Source organism: Gadus morhua, chromosome 1 (assembly GCF_902167405.1).
Source record: "Gadus morhua chromosome 1, gadMor3.0, whole genome shotgun sequence".
Classification (NCBI taxonomy): Eukaryota; Metazoa; Chordata; class Actinopteri; order Gadiformes; family Gadidae; genus Gadus; species Gadus morhua.
The window spans coordinates 20,384,580-20,396,957 of NC_044048.1; the positions used below are offsets into that span (position 1 = coordinate 20,384,580).

The 12,378-nt window shown below is 48.3% G+C and overlaps 1 protein-coding gene across 2 annotated transcripts; it reads left to right on the forward strand.

The window, feature by feature from the left end:
• LOC115551024 (liver carboxylesterase 2) lies at positions 1–12,176 on the forward strand. 2 transcript variants are annotated; one of them, XM_030366519.1, is made up of 14 exons: positions 1–292; positions 2,665–2,854; positions 3,633–3,771; positions 6,346–6,479; positions 6,978–7,131; positions 7,620–7,724; positions 7,953–8,048; positions 8,959–9,102; positions 9,441–9,489; positions 9,524–9,550; positions 9,844–9,993; positions 10,485–10,634; positions 11,157–11,229; positions 11,631–12,176. In XM_030366519.1, exons 1-14 carry the CDS (start codon positions 211–213, stop codon positions 11,821–11,823), a joined length of 1,686 nt encoding a protein of 561 aa, XP_030222379.1. In that variant the 5' UTR covers positions 1–210; the 3' UTR covers positions 11,824–12,176. The 2 variants fall into 2 exon arrangements, with proteins under 2 accessions (XP_030222379.1, XP_030222369.1); XM_030366509.1 differs by lacking the exon at positions 9,524–9,550 and having other exon boundaries at positions 2–292; positions 9,441–9,518; positions 9,846–9,993.
• Positions 12,177–12,378: the final 202 nt, after the last annotated feature.

Below are 12,378 nucleotides of genomic sequence, written 5' to 3' on the forward strand. Positions count from 1 at the left end.
ACTTGTGATTTCGCCTCGTAGGACGTCACAATAAATGGATGTTGTCTGATCAGCGGACATTGACCGATGGGCCGCTGACACCGCTAATCAAAGAGATCGTCTGTCCTTGAGTGGAGTAAATTGTGCAACTGATCCTTCGCTGTCAGTCGCCTGGGAACCCACTGAGAACCTCAGACCAGACCCCCCAGAGAGAAGGATCCTGCAAGCTGCATGATGGTGCTCTGTGTTAACGCAGTGACAGTCGCGCTCTCGTGCGCGTTGTTTTGTCTTTCTGCGTGTGCAGAAACTCAAGGTAAGTCAGCGACATTTGATTTGATTTGATTGAGTGAATATAAAATACCAGCGAAGGACAAGCGATTCACAATCCAGGGTTTCCGTGATCATCATGGATCCTTAATATTTATTATGATTTATTTATCAGCCTCTGTTTAATGTTTTGATACAATTTGAATTATGATAATCATACCAATAGGAATATTTCGCTTTCAATCTGCCGACCCTTACCCTATATACCGCTGATTATGCAATAGGCTTACTTTAAGAAAAATACTTCCTGATAAATGACTCAAATCCACCACCCTGAACGCAAAATGAGCTTATTATATTACCAAACGCAAACGGACCATGCTGTGCGTGGACGCAGGTTTTACCACCATATGCATGTTATATTCTTATTCATGCATTATCCAGAGACGTTTGCATTTACAAAAGTGCAATAACAATTCAACGAACCATCTCGCCTTGAAAGATCAGACGTGAGAACATGGGAAAGGCTAGCAATCCGCAGACGAGCTGACAGAGAGTGGCTCCGGCGCGGCATGTCCAAAGCCATTTCGAAGTCGCACTATTGCAGAGTTTGTCACTTATTTACCATTCAATACAAGTAGATAAGATAAGACTTAAATATGGTCACGAACGGTTCTCTCCGTTGCGTTGACAGTAGCGCGACGAGGAGGTATTAATGGGTGACTGAGTCCTGGTCGCTTGTTGCTGCTGCAGGTCAGATTGTAGAGCACTCAAGTTAGTAAGTTGGTCAAGCGTTAAACTAACTAAAGTTTTATAATAAACCAATTAAAAGAAGGAATTGTGAAACAATATACGTGCTATTTTATTGTTATAACTGATTCATAGGTCATTCCTAAGTCTAATGGGAATAGAAAATGAAAACGACTAATTACCCATAATGCATACGCTGATGCAGTTCTGTGGAGAGACCCAGCCCAAGTATGGACAACATGCTCCTCATTATAGATTCACACCACTATAAGCTCTGCTAGGGCTCTCCCTTGAAGTTTGGACTGCAGGGACTTGTAGCCCATTCCTATTAACACTTGAGAGAGGAACTGCCATTGGTCTGGAGATGAGACGCACCTGTTGAGGAGGCTCCACCACACCTGACCCCACCTGGTCAAACAGCCCAACAATAAGCCCTGACAGCAGGGCTTTGTTCTGCTCTAAAGGCCCCTTCAGTTCATACAGCAGAGGACAGGCGTGTCAAATGGTAAAAGGATTGCATTTATACAGCGCTGTTCTAACCAATGGCCACTCAAAGCGCTTTACAATGCTGCTTAATATTCGCCCATTCATGCTAACATTCACACACCGACGGCGGAGTCGGTAGTTAGGGTGAGGTGTCTTGCTCAGGGACACCTCGTCACTCAGCTCAGGAGGAGCCAGGGATCGAACTAGCAACCTTCCGGTTACCAGCCAACCCGCTTCACCTCCTGAGCCACTTCATGCCACCCTGTGCCATCAACATGTGACCGCTAACCCAATCAGAGGAGGCACGCATGTATTAGGCCTCTAACAAAGACAGGGCGTCCTCTACTGCAAACCACACTACCAGCTGAAGCAGAGGCTGGACTCCATTGAGACAATCTGCAGTTTGCACTATGGTCAGTCTAGACCAGGGGTCGGCAACTGGCGGCCCGCGGGCCAGTTGCCGACCCCTGTTCTAGACTTACCATAGATAATATATAAAATGGATGAAGCATCCGAGGCAGACCTCAGTTATTCCAAATGCATCCAATTCTCTTGGTTTATGAGCGTCGCCATCTTGTCATAGTTTGACTCCGCCTCATTTCCTCTAACCACAAAAGGGCATTGATGTGACGTCAAGGGGAGGGAGATACGCTCATCTATGTGACGTACACCGAATTAGCTCGTAGCTCATTCGTTTTTAAACAATCGTTTGATACAGTTGACCGCAGAGCAAGGCATCCTGGCACCGGAATGAAGAATAGGAATGAACGCAGTCGAGGTCAAGATGACGGAGATAGCATGCTAATCCGGAAAACTAGCCTCCGAGTGGAGGTGAGAGTCAGCGGCTAGCTGTCACTCAACAGGCCGCGCCCCTAATTATTCATACATTTTAACCTCCAATAAAATAAAAAACTAGCTTGCTAAAAAAGAATTCACCCCCCTCAGTGTTGTAATGGTGATATGAACAAAACATACTGATTAGAATGTTTTTTAGGACCAGGCTGTAAATAGGTTTAATAAGACTGTGAAAACGGCCTGTTTAACAAGGGAGAAAACGAAGAGTTGCTCCCTTTTGGTACCACCTCGTAGTGGCCACCCGGTGCTACTGCAATGTCTGTCACTTCCGCATTGGATGCTGGTAGAAAGCGCTCTGAGTCTAACCCCGGCAGCCTTCGCTCCAAGGGCCCGTGGTGAAGGCGACGCTGGGGGCCCTGAGGGGCCGGTACGTCGGGGTCAAAGGTCAGGAGGCCGACGTCCAGGCCTTCATGGGCGTCCCCTTCGCCAAGCCCCCCGTGGGCCCGCTGAGGTTCAGCGCCCCCCAGCCCGCGGACGGGTGGGAGGGCGTGAGGGAGGCCACCAAGGAGCCCGACATGTAAGGAGTGAGCACGCAGACACACACACGCACACACACACACATGCAGGCACGCACACACACACACGCACACGCACACACACACACACACACACGCAGGCACGCACACACACACACACACTCACACACACACACACACGCACACACACACACACACGCAGGCACTCACACACACACTCACACGCACACACACACACGGGAGTGAGCACACACACACACATTCAAACACACACACACGCACACACACACACACGGGAGTGAGCACACACACACACATTTGATTACTTTATTTGGAATGACCAATACTACAACACCATAGCATCCAAACACACACACACACACACACACACACACACACACACACACACACACACACACACAAACACACACACAGGAGGGAGCACATACAGGAGTTAGCACACACACACACACACACACACAGGAGTGATCACATACAGGGGTGAGCAGACAAGCAAACAGGAGTGAGCATACACTAAGAGGAGTGATTAGTAACAGGAGTGAGCGGGCACAAACGGGAGTGCCCCCAAATTAAATGTGAAATGTGACAATATTGGCCTCAAATCAGGAGGTTAATATTTGTTATTTGGAAACGTTGACCGATACTTCATACATAATGAGCAGTAGTCGTACAAGCTTCACCAGTTTGTCCGAGCTGTATTGTATTTCGTCATCTTGTCAGAAACCAAATTAGGCCTCAGTTGACCTCGAAGCCTTATCCCCGAGCATGAGGAATGAATCTCTCGGTGTTCTCCAACAGGTGCCTTCAGAGCAAAGAACTCCTGGAAGGCCTGATGACGTTCCTCTCCATGAAGGTGGAGCTCCCGGACGTGTCTGAGGACTGCCTCTACCTCAACGTCTTCGCTCCCTCGCACGCCGCCCCGGGCTCAGACCTGCCGTTAAGGGTCCTGGGGGAGGACAGGTCCATGCTGTACCCAGACCACATCTAAGGGTCCTGGGGGAGGACAGGTCCATGCTGTACCCCGACCACGTCTAAGGGTCCTGGGGGAGGACAGGTCCATGCTGTACCCCGACCACGTCTAAGGGTCCTGGGGGAGGACAGGTCCATGCTGTACCCCGACCACGTCTAAGGGTCCTGGGGGAGGACAGGTCCATGCTGTACCCCGACCACGTCTAAGGGTCCTGGGGGAGGACAGGTCCATGCTGTACCCAGACCACGTCTCCAATGTGGTTTATCTGATTTGAATGCTCACTAATGGCCATGCTAGGTACCATTTTAAGTGTTTGATCTGTGACGGTGGAGTCGTACGTCATCACATAATAAAGGGAGTCAAACAGAATACAGTTTTAAATCATAAAGGTAATTTATTTGAAATAAACAAGGTGAAACAAATGTCAGGCATGCAAACTGGCTCGGGGTGAAAAAGGTGAGAATGATGCGTGAGCTGAGAAAAACACAGACCCGCTATAGGGTTCCAGGTTTATACTCCGGGGAGTTTTCTTTTACATTTTTTAATGTATTAGGGTTAGTCACAAGCTAAAAAAAAATTACAGGACTGCGCACAATTACGAACAAAGCATTAATTTATTATGTGCAAGGGCAGCCCCAATAGGTACATAACTTATTACAAAATTAAGAAAGAATATTGAGAAGAATAAAAAGAGGTGGGAGGACAGGGCAATAGGAGTATGCCATTATTTATTTTTCTTCTTGGCCTGGACCAGTGTCTCAAGGGCCCGCTTCTCTCACCTATATCGACTAGTATGTATCACCACAACTGGTGACCCCGCTGAAAAATTCTCTTTCGGCGCGTTTCCACCTGAGGGTGCGTTCGGTTCGGTTCGCAAAGTTGCGGCACGGTTCGCGTTTCCACTGCCAAAAGTGGGCGTGACATGGGGATAAAAACAAACCGCGAGGTATTATTCTGGACAATGGACGTGTCGCGTAAAACGTTAGCTTGGGCGAACAAGGAGGTGGAGCATGGACCTATTAAAGAAGACAATACTTTATTAAAGCATGCAATTGTGATGTAGAACAAAATAAAAAGAAAACAAAGTGCTTGCATGATATTGAAGCCTACAGCGATCGTTACTTAACTTGTGTGGTGGTGCCTTATCATTTGTTTACCCTTCACTCCCATTGGCTGAATCGATGAGAACGTTTTAGATAATATAAGGTCGCGGGGAGACGAAGCTCTGTTCGTTTGTATATTTTATTTACGTGACCATATTTTTGTTATGTTTGTTTTGGGAATAAGTTCTCGTCGTTCACCTTCGGGATGTTTACGTAGCTGCCGCGGCGATCGACATCCGGCCTACCATGGGTACTGTCGGCGGTGGAAACGCTCGGTGGAAACGAGGCATTTAAAGGCTCCGCTGGGCTCACGCTTGGCCGTTTCAGATGGTAGGCGACTTTCCGGTCGCGCTGTCGGTTGGCCACGCGGCTTCACGAGCGCGCGCATGCGTTCGACGAGCACGGAAGACAGTTCCACGGGAGTGCGCCCACTTGTCGTTCCGCCTGACAGAATGCTGCGCCTTCTCTCTGTCCGCTCGCCTCTCCATTGAGAATGTATTAGCAGGCGCTACAAGGACCCCCCCCCCCCCCCCAAAAAAATGTTTTCTCAACGGATCTCCACGAATCACACAAGTGGTCAATTTTGTCTTCAAAACGGCGAATTTCGCCGAAAGGTGACTAGTTTGCATGCCTGAAATGTCTAGGGACAGTTGGTTTACCTGCAAGGATATGTGATGAAAGAATTAGATCAAGCAAAGTGCCCATGTGAAAGAGTAAGGCAGTAGAGGGCCAGCATCCACCCAAAGGGTGCCACTGAAGGGTGCACTGAAGGGTGCCACTGAAGGAGGGTGACAACCTGCTTATCTAACCCCAGCCTCAGGGCTCAGGGGTGGTCAGTTAGGTCATTGTGACTCTGAGACCCAGCCCTGCCCTTGTAGGGGCAGCTTTGACCCAAAGGGGGCGCAGGGGGTTGACACTGATCTCAAAGTAGAGCTACAGGTCTGGTGGGTGTGGTGGGGGCTGACTGGTTAGTATGGTGGGGGCTGACTGGTTAGTGTGGTGGGGGCTGACTGGTTAGTGTGGTGGGGGCTGACTGGTTAGTGTGTCGGGGGCTGACTGGTTAGTCTGGTGGGGGCTGACTAGTTAGTGTGGTGGGGGCTGACTGGTTAGTGTGGTGGGGGCTGACTGGTTAGTGTGGTGGGGGCTGACTGGTTAGTCTGGTGGGGGCTGACTGGTTAGTGTGGTGGGGGCTGACTGGTTAGTGTGGTGGGGGCTGACTGGTTAGGGTGGTGGGGGCTGACTGGTTGATGTGGTGGGGGCTGACTGGTTAGTGTGGTGGGGGCTGACTGGTTAGGGTGGTGGGGGCTGACTGGTTAGGGTGGTGGGGGCTGACTGGTTAGTGTGGTGGGGGCTGACTGCTTGATGTGGTGGGTGCTGACTGGTTAGTGTGGTGGGGGCTGACTGGTTGATGTGGTGTGTGTTGGGGGTCCCTCTGTAGGTGATGGTGTGGATCCATGGCGGGGGCTTCACCAGCGGCGCGGCCACAATCTACGACGGCTCGGCACTGGCGGCCTACCAGGACGTGGTGGTGGTTGTCCTCCAGTACCGCCTGGGGCTGCTGGGCTTCCTCAGGTGAGGTCAGAGGTCAGAGGTCAGGAGATCAGGAGACGGACTGAACGGAGACTCCCCAATGTTAGGACTTAAGGGATACCGTGAGGGAAAATCAGGAAAATCCATAACTCAAATATAAATACATTTACATTGACCTTTTAACAGAGGCTTTTATCCCAAGTGACTTGGAGCAAGTACATTTGTCAGATGAAAGAGAAAAAACGATATATCACTGTCGGCACAATACGGCTGTTCATAGAACCGAGTGCAAAAATAGAAACAAATGTAATCAAGGCTTTGTAGCGGTAAAAACAACAAGATGTTACCTATTTGGCTGCCAATAAGGGTTAGGAGCGTAGCAGAACCACTAACGTAGCTCAACTAAACGGTGTGTTCCCACATCTCTGGACTCAGTGAGCTAACGCCCGGTCGCCCTGATGGAGTCAAATCAAAGACGAGTATAGTCCAGCGGAGTCTGTCAGGTGTGTCATCAGCAGCCTGTGTCGGTCCCTCCCCTAGCACCGGAGACGGGGCCGTCCCCGGGAACCTGGGCCTGCTGGACCAGGTGGAGGCGCTGCGCTGGGTCCAGCAGAACATCCGGGCCTTCGGAGGAGACCCCGGCCTGGTCACCATCTTCGGGGAGTCCGCGGGGGGCATCAGCGTCTCGCTGCTGGTCAGAGCTCCTCCACCTACCTACACGCACCAGCTCACGCCGTGGTTTGAGGATGATGTGAACAGAGTACGGTCGGGTGGATCATGCTGACCCCACCCCCCCCCCAGGCTTCAGGGCTAACCCATGTGGGCGAGCACCGGTTCAACACGGTCGCTAACAACCGTCGGAATCATAATTGTAATAATAAAACCTTCGATTTTGATAGCGCTTTTCTAAATACTCACCTTTTGTTCACCTTTGCTGAGTGAACAAAACATGATAAGAATTTAATGAGAACGTATGTAAGTAAAAATATTTAAAAAAAAATAATAAAGAGAAAGGGGAGGGAAGGGAAGGAGGTTTTGTGGTGAAAGCGATCTTAAAAAGGTGGGTCTTCATGTGGCCGGCCGCCCCAGACTGCCCATGTGGGGGTTGTTGTGTTGGTGGTGATGGGTTCAGTGTGCGACTGGTCTGACATGGATGTTTTGTCTCTGCCCTGCGGCCTCTAGACGATCTCTCCGATGTCCGCCGGGCTGTTCAAGCACGCCATCGCACAGAGTGGCACCGCGGCGTTGAAAAACCTGGTGTCCGACCAATCACCGCTAATGACCCAGGTACGTCTTATGCATACAGGGAAACTAATCAGGTTAAAGGTGCAGTATGTACGTTTTGTAGGTTTAGCTCAATTGAAAAAGGCTAACTTACCTACATCACCTTTAATGTGTGTATGTCTATGTGTTTGTGTGTGTGTGTGTGTGTGTGTGTGTGTCTGTGTGTGTGTCTGTGTACAGTATACAGCATACTTGTATATTCAACAGCTGCCTACTCTTTTTCATAACTAGATGGTAGCCAATAAATTAGGCTGTGACGCCAGCCCTGAGACGATTACCAGATGTTTGAAGAACATGGACTCCAATGCATTCCTGGCTCTAATGACTGTGAGTCCTGAAAGGTTTAAACACTTTGGTTCAGGATTGATCTACTGGCACACGGTGAAACACAGTGTGAACAGGACTAAGGCCCCGTCCACACGAAGCCGATTTCATGGCGAAACCGCAAAGGTCTTGTACGGTTCGGCCTTCCGTCCACACGAAGCCGGCGAATCCGCTGACCGAAACCGCAAACTTCTGAAACCACCCTCGGAGGTGGTTTCAAATCTATCCGGTTTCGTTTTGGTTTCGTGTGGACGCCTGAAACCGACTGAAACCGCAAACCATGACGTCATCGCCCCACCCCTCGACCTTCTAGCCAATGGCTCTTAAGCCCGCGGAGTCTCAGAAATCACAACAAAAAAGATGATGGCGGACTACAAGCTTGTAATCGTTCTGCAGCATATCATGTCCCTTGTTGGGTTGCTAAGCCATTATTTATTGAGAATCTAGTTTGCCATCGTAGAAGAGCTGTTTGTTTGTGTTGCTAGTGGTTCGGGGGGCAGCCTTATGCGCATGCTCGCCTCTTCTTCTTCTGGATTTGTGTACCAGAAGCAGCGCCCCTTATGGGCCTGGAATGTTTACTACAGCGTTTCTACAGATCTATCCGGTTTCGCTTGGCTTCGTCTTTACGGAGATACTTCGAAACCGGATAGATCGAAACCGTAACGGTTTCGCCCGTTTCGGCTTCGTGTGGACGGGGCCTAAGTAACGCCTGTCTGACTGCCCTTTGGCAGTGTTAACAGATTGGGCCAGATTTCCCTTCCAATCTGGCAACCCCAAGGGCAGTGTTGCCAGATTGGGCCAGATTTCCCTTCCAATCTGCCAACCCCAAGGGCAGTGTTGCCAGATTGGGCCAGATCCCCCACCAAATCTGCCAACCCTGGCTGCAGACTCCTAACATCCCGTTCTCCTCCAGGACCCGACGCTGAGGTTCCCGGTGACTGTGGATGGACTCTTCCTGACAGACAAAGTGAACAAGATCTACCGGGACCACCAGATCCTCCCGATCCCCTTCATGATGGGGATCAACAACGATGAGGGCGGCTGGCTGCTGCCTTCTGTGAGTCCACGACCGTTTGTGTGTAACGGAGGAGGCGTGGTCTGACGTCCTGGGGTTGGATTTATCAAAGTTGTAGGGCTTAATTTGTGTGTTTTAGGGTTGCACTGGTATCCACGTTTTTTTCTTTTTATTAAATTAATTAACTAATTAAATCAGTTAATTAGCACTAAATCAACATATACAAATAAGTTGGTGCTAGTTATTCTATAGCAGAATATTCTGGGCATTTCAATTCCTCAACTACGTAATGAATAAAAAATGATGTATAAAATCAAATGTAGACTGAAAGAGAAGAGAGAATAACGATGGGCAACCGGCCATTTTGTCTCTTTGTTTAGATGTTTTGCCCCCCGAACTGGACCGAGGGGATGGACAGAGAGCAGACCATGGCCATCATGGGAGTATTCCACCCGGAGGTGAGTGGCCATACTGGGAGTGTTCCACCCAGTTTGCTTGCTAGCTTGGCACTGGGAAGAACTGGGATGCACTGGAGAAAGAAAAGCTGCATCTCTGTGCTTTGTTTACTGTTGATATGATAGCTAGCCATGTTAGCTCCTAGCTCATAATTGTAGCGATAACTTGTTATTATACAACCATGATGGATACAGTGTAAACGCAGAAAAAAAGATTACAGTTGTGAAAGCAATCGATTGTCTAATAATCTAAGCTTCAGTCCTGGGTGGTGGTTCCATTGTGGATATGATATTGGAATATAAAAGGGATCTCTGGTGTGTGTTTTCCAGCCCAAAGATAAACCCCTACTGGACATTTTGGAGGAGGAATACTTAGGAACAACTGAGGATCGGAATGAAATCCGAAAGGGTTTCACCAAGCTGCTAGGAGACATGATTTTCACCGTCCCAGGCATCACCACAGCCAAAGCCCACAGAGGTCAGCGTGAAGAGGACTACGTTCTTTTGCATTTACATTGCTGTTTACTTAATTTTGTTCTTCCTATTACTGATTTATCTTCTTAACTCTTCAACTGTCTCGACTTTCTACTGTGACATTTACATTTACCGTCACAATTACATTTTAATCAACATTTACTTGTAGGGCATTTAACAGACACTTTTATCCAAAGCTACATTAATCCGAAGAAAGAGAAGTAACAATATGTCGCTGTTGGTACAGTATTGCTGTGACACATCCTATCTGCTCTGTTATCTTTGTATTATCTGCTCAGATGGTATGTTATTATCTGCTCACATGTGTGTGTGTCTCAGATGTAATGTTATTATCTTTTCACATGTGTGTGTGTTTCTCAGATGTTATGTCATTATCTGCTCACATGTTGTCCCAACCTGTGTGTGTCCATTTCAGATGTTATGTTATTTTCTGCTCACATGTTGTCCCTCCCTCCCTGTGTGTTTCCGTCTCAGATGCTGGGGCCCCAGTCTACCTGTACCAGTACCATCATGCCCCCCAGTTCCTCAAGGAGAAGCGGCCCAGCTTCGTGGGTGCCGACCACGGGGATGAGATCTTCCTGGTGATGGGATTCTGCTTCACCACCACCCACGACCAGCTGACCGGTGAGTAGGCCGCCATTCGGAAGGTTCTAGAAATAATCTAACAAAATAAGTATTGATGAACTTTGGCAGTTGAGCGGCCATCTTGGTGGGGGGGGATGTGAATCCCCCCCCCTTCATTTACATTACATTTAGCAGACGCTTTTATCCAAAGCAACCTAATTCCAGCGAAGTGAGTACATTTCAGACAATTCAGACAAACAATATATCTCTGTCAGTGCAGTAAGGACATTCATAGAACCAGGTACCAAGAACTAACAATCTCTAGGTTAACCCATTACATGTAAACAACATAGATAGCTTGGATAAGATGCTACACGATTCCAAGTACTATTTTAAACTGCCAGGACGTAAAACGTACAATAAGTGCGTTCATTAAGTGCCAGGAAGTACAACCATACAGTAAGTGCATAAAACAGGTGTTTTGAGGGGGAGGGTAAGAAGAAGGGGTGGTGGGGGGAAAGGGGGTAGGCTATACAGAATCCAGGTGAACCTGTGCCTCTGGCCATCCTACTGCACCCGTAGGTGCCTGCACAGCAGAGGAGCTGCAGCTGTCCAAACTGCTGATGTCCTACTGGGGGAACTTCGCCCGCACAGGGTAGGAACAACACCTCCAAGCTTCTCCATGAAAACACCCAATGTCTCCTTCACTTAGAGGAGGACTTTGTCATGTCTACAGTCCGAGACATTTTGATTTAACAGAATAGGCCTGCATTGAAAATATGCTTTGTTTCAACTCAATTTGCTAGTTGTTTAACTAATGATATTTTGTTGCTTTGTAACCATGTTTTACCATCTATTCTTTTACATTATCAATTCTAGAAAACGTGCTTTATCCCGTATACAATTCCATACAATTCCATTCCACACTACTTCAACTCGCAATTTCAAATGAAAACAACTTTAGCTATATTCATGTCAATCGCCATTTCAAGTGACGTGGACTGAGGTGTCCCCCCCCCCCCCCATCCGTCCGTCCGTCCGTCCCCCTGTGTCCAGGAGTCCTGGCGGCCCCGATCTGGTCCCCTGGCCGCAGTACGGGCCCCAGGAGAACTACCTGTCCATCGACATGAAGCAGGAGGTGCAGCAGCACCTGGCCAGCGACGTGTACGCCTTCTTCACCAAAACCATCCCGGAGAAGCTGAGCGCCGCCCAGAAGAAGAACGGCCAATCGGGGCACCCGGAGCTGTAGCCACGGCAACGCGACCGCATCACCAGGAAGTGGTGACCATGCATCTCTGGGATTAATAATGTGCCTTATTGAGCTGTTTATGTTGATTATTGTGTTATTGTGCACATTGTTAACATGGATTCTTCAAAAGGAAACATTCGAAAAACTTTGATTACAAAAAAATCACAAGCATATCACAGTTCGGAGAGAACACTATGAAAATCAATTTAACGAAGGGACAAAATAATCAAGTAGTGCGAGTTATCTTGAGTTCAAATGTACCTCTCCGTTCAATATGGTTCTGTGAGCCGGATTGTTTTATTTCTTGGACTGAATGTTGGAAGTTAGATCAGATGAAGTTTGAATGAATGAATTATCCGTAAGGTCTCAATGACTAATAGGCAGAGCCGGACAGTAACGGAGTACATTTACTTGAGTACAGTACTTAAGTACAATTTTGAGGGATCTGTACTTTACTCGAGTATCATTTTTTGGGAGTACTCATGACTTTACTCAAGTACATTTGAGAGGCAAATATTTTACTCTTTACTCCGTTACATTTCTATCCATAACCGT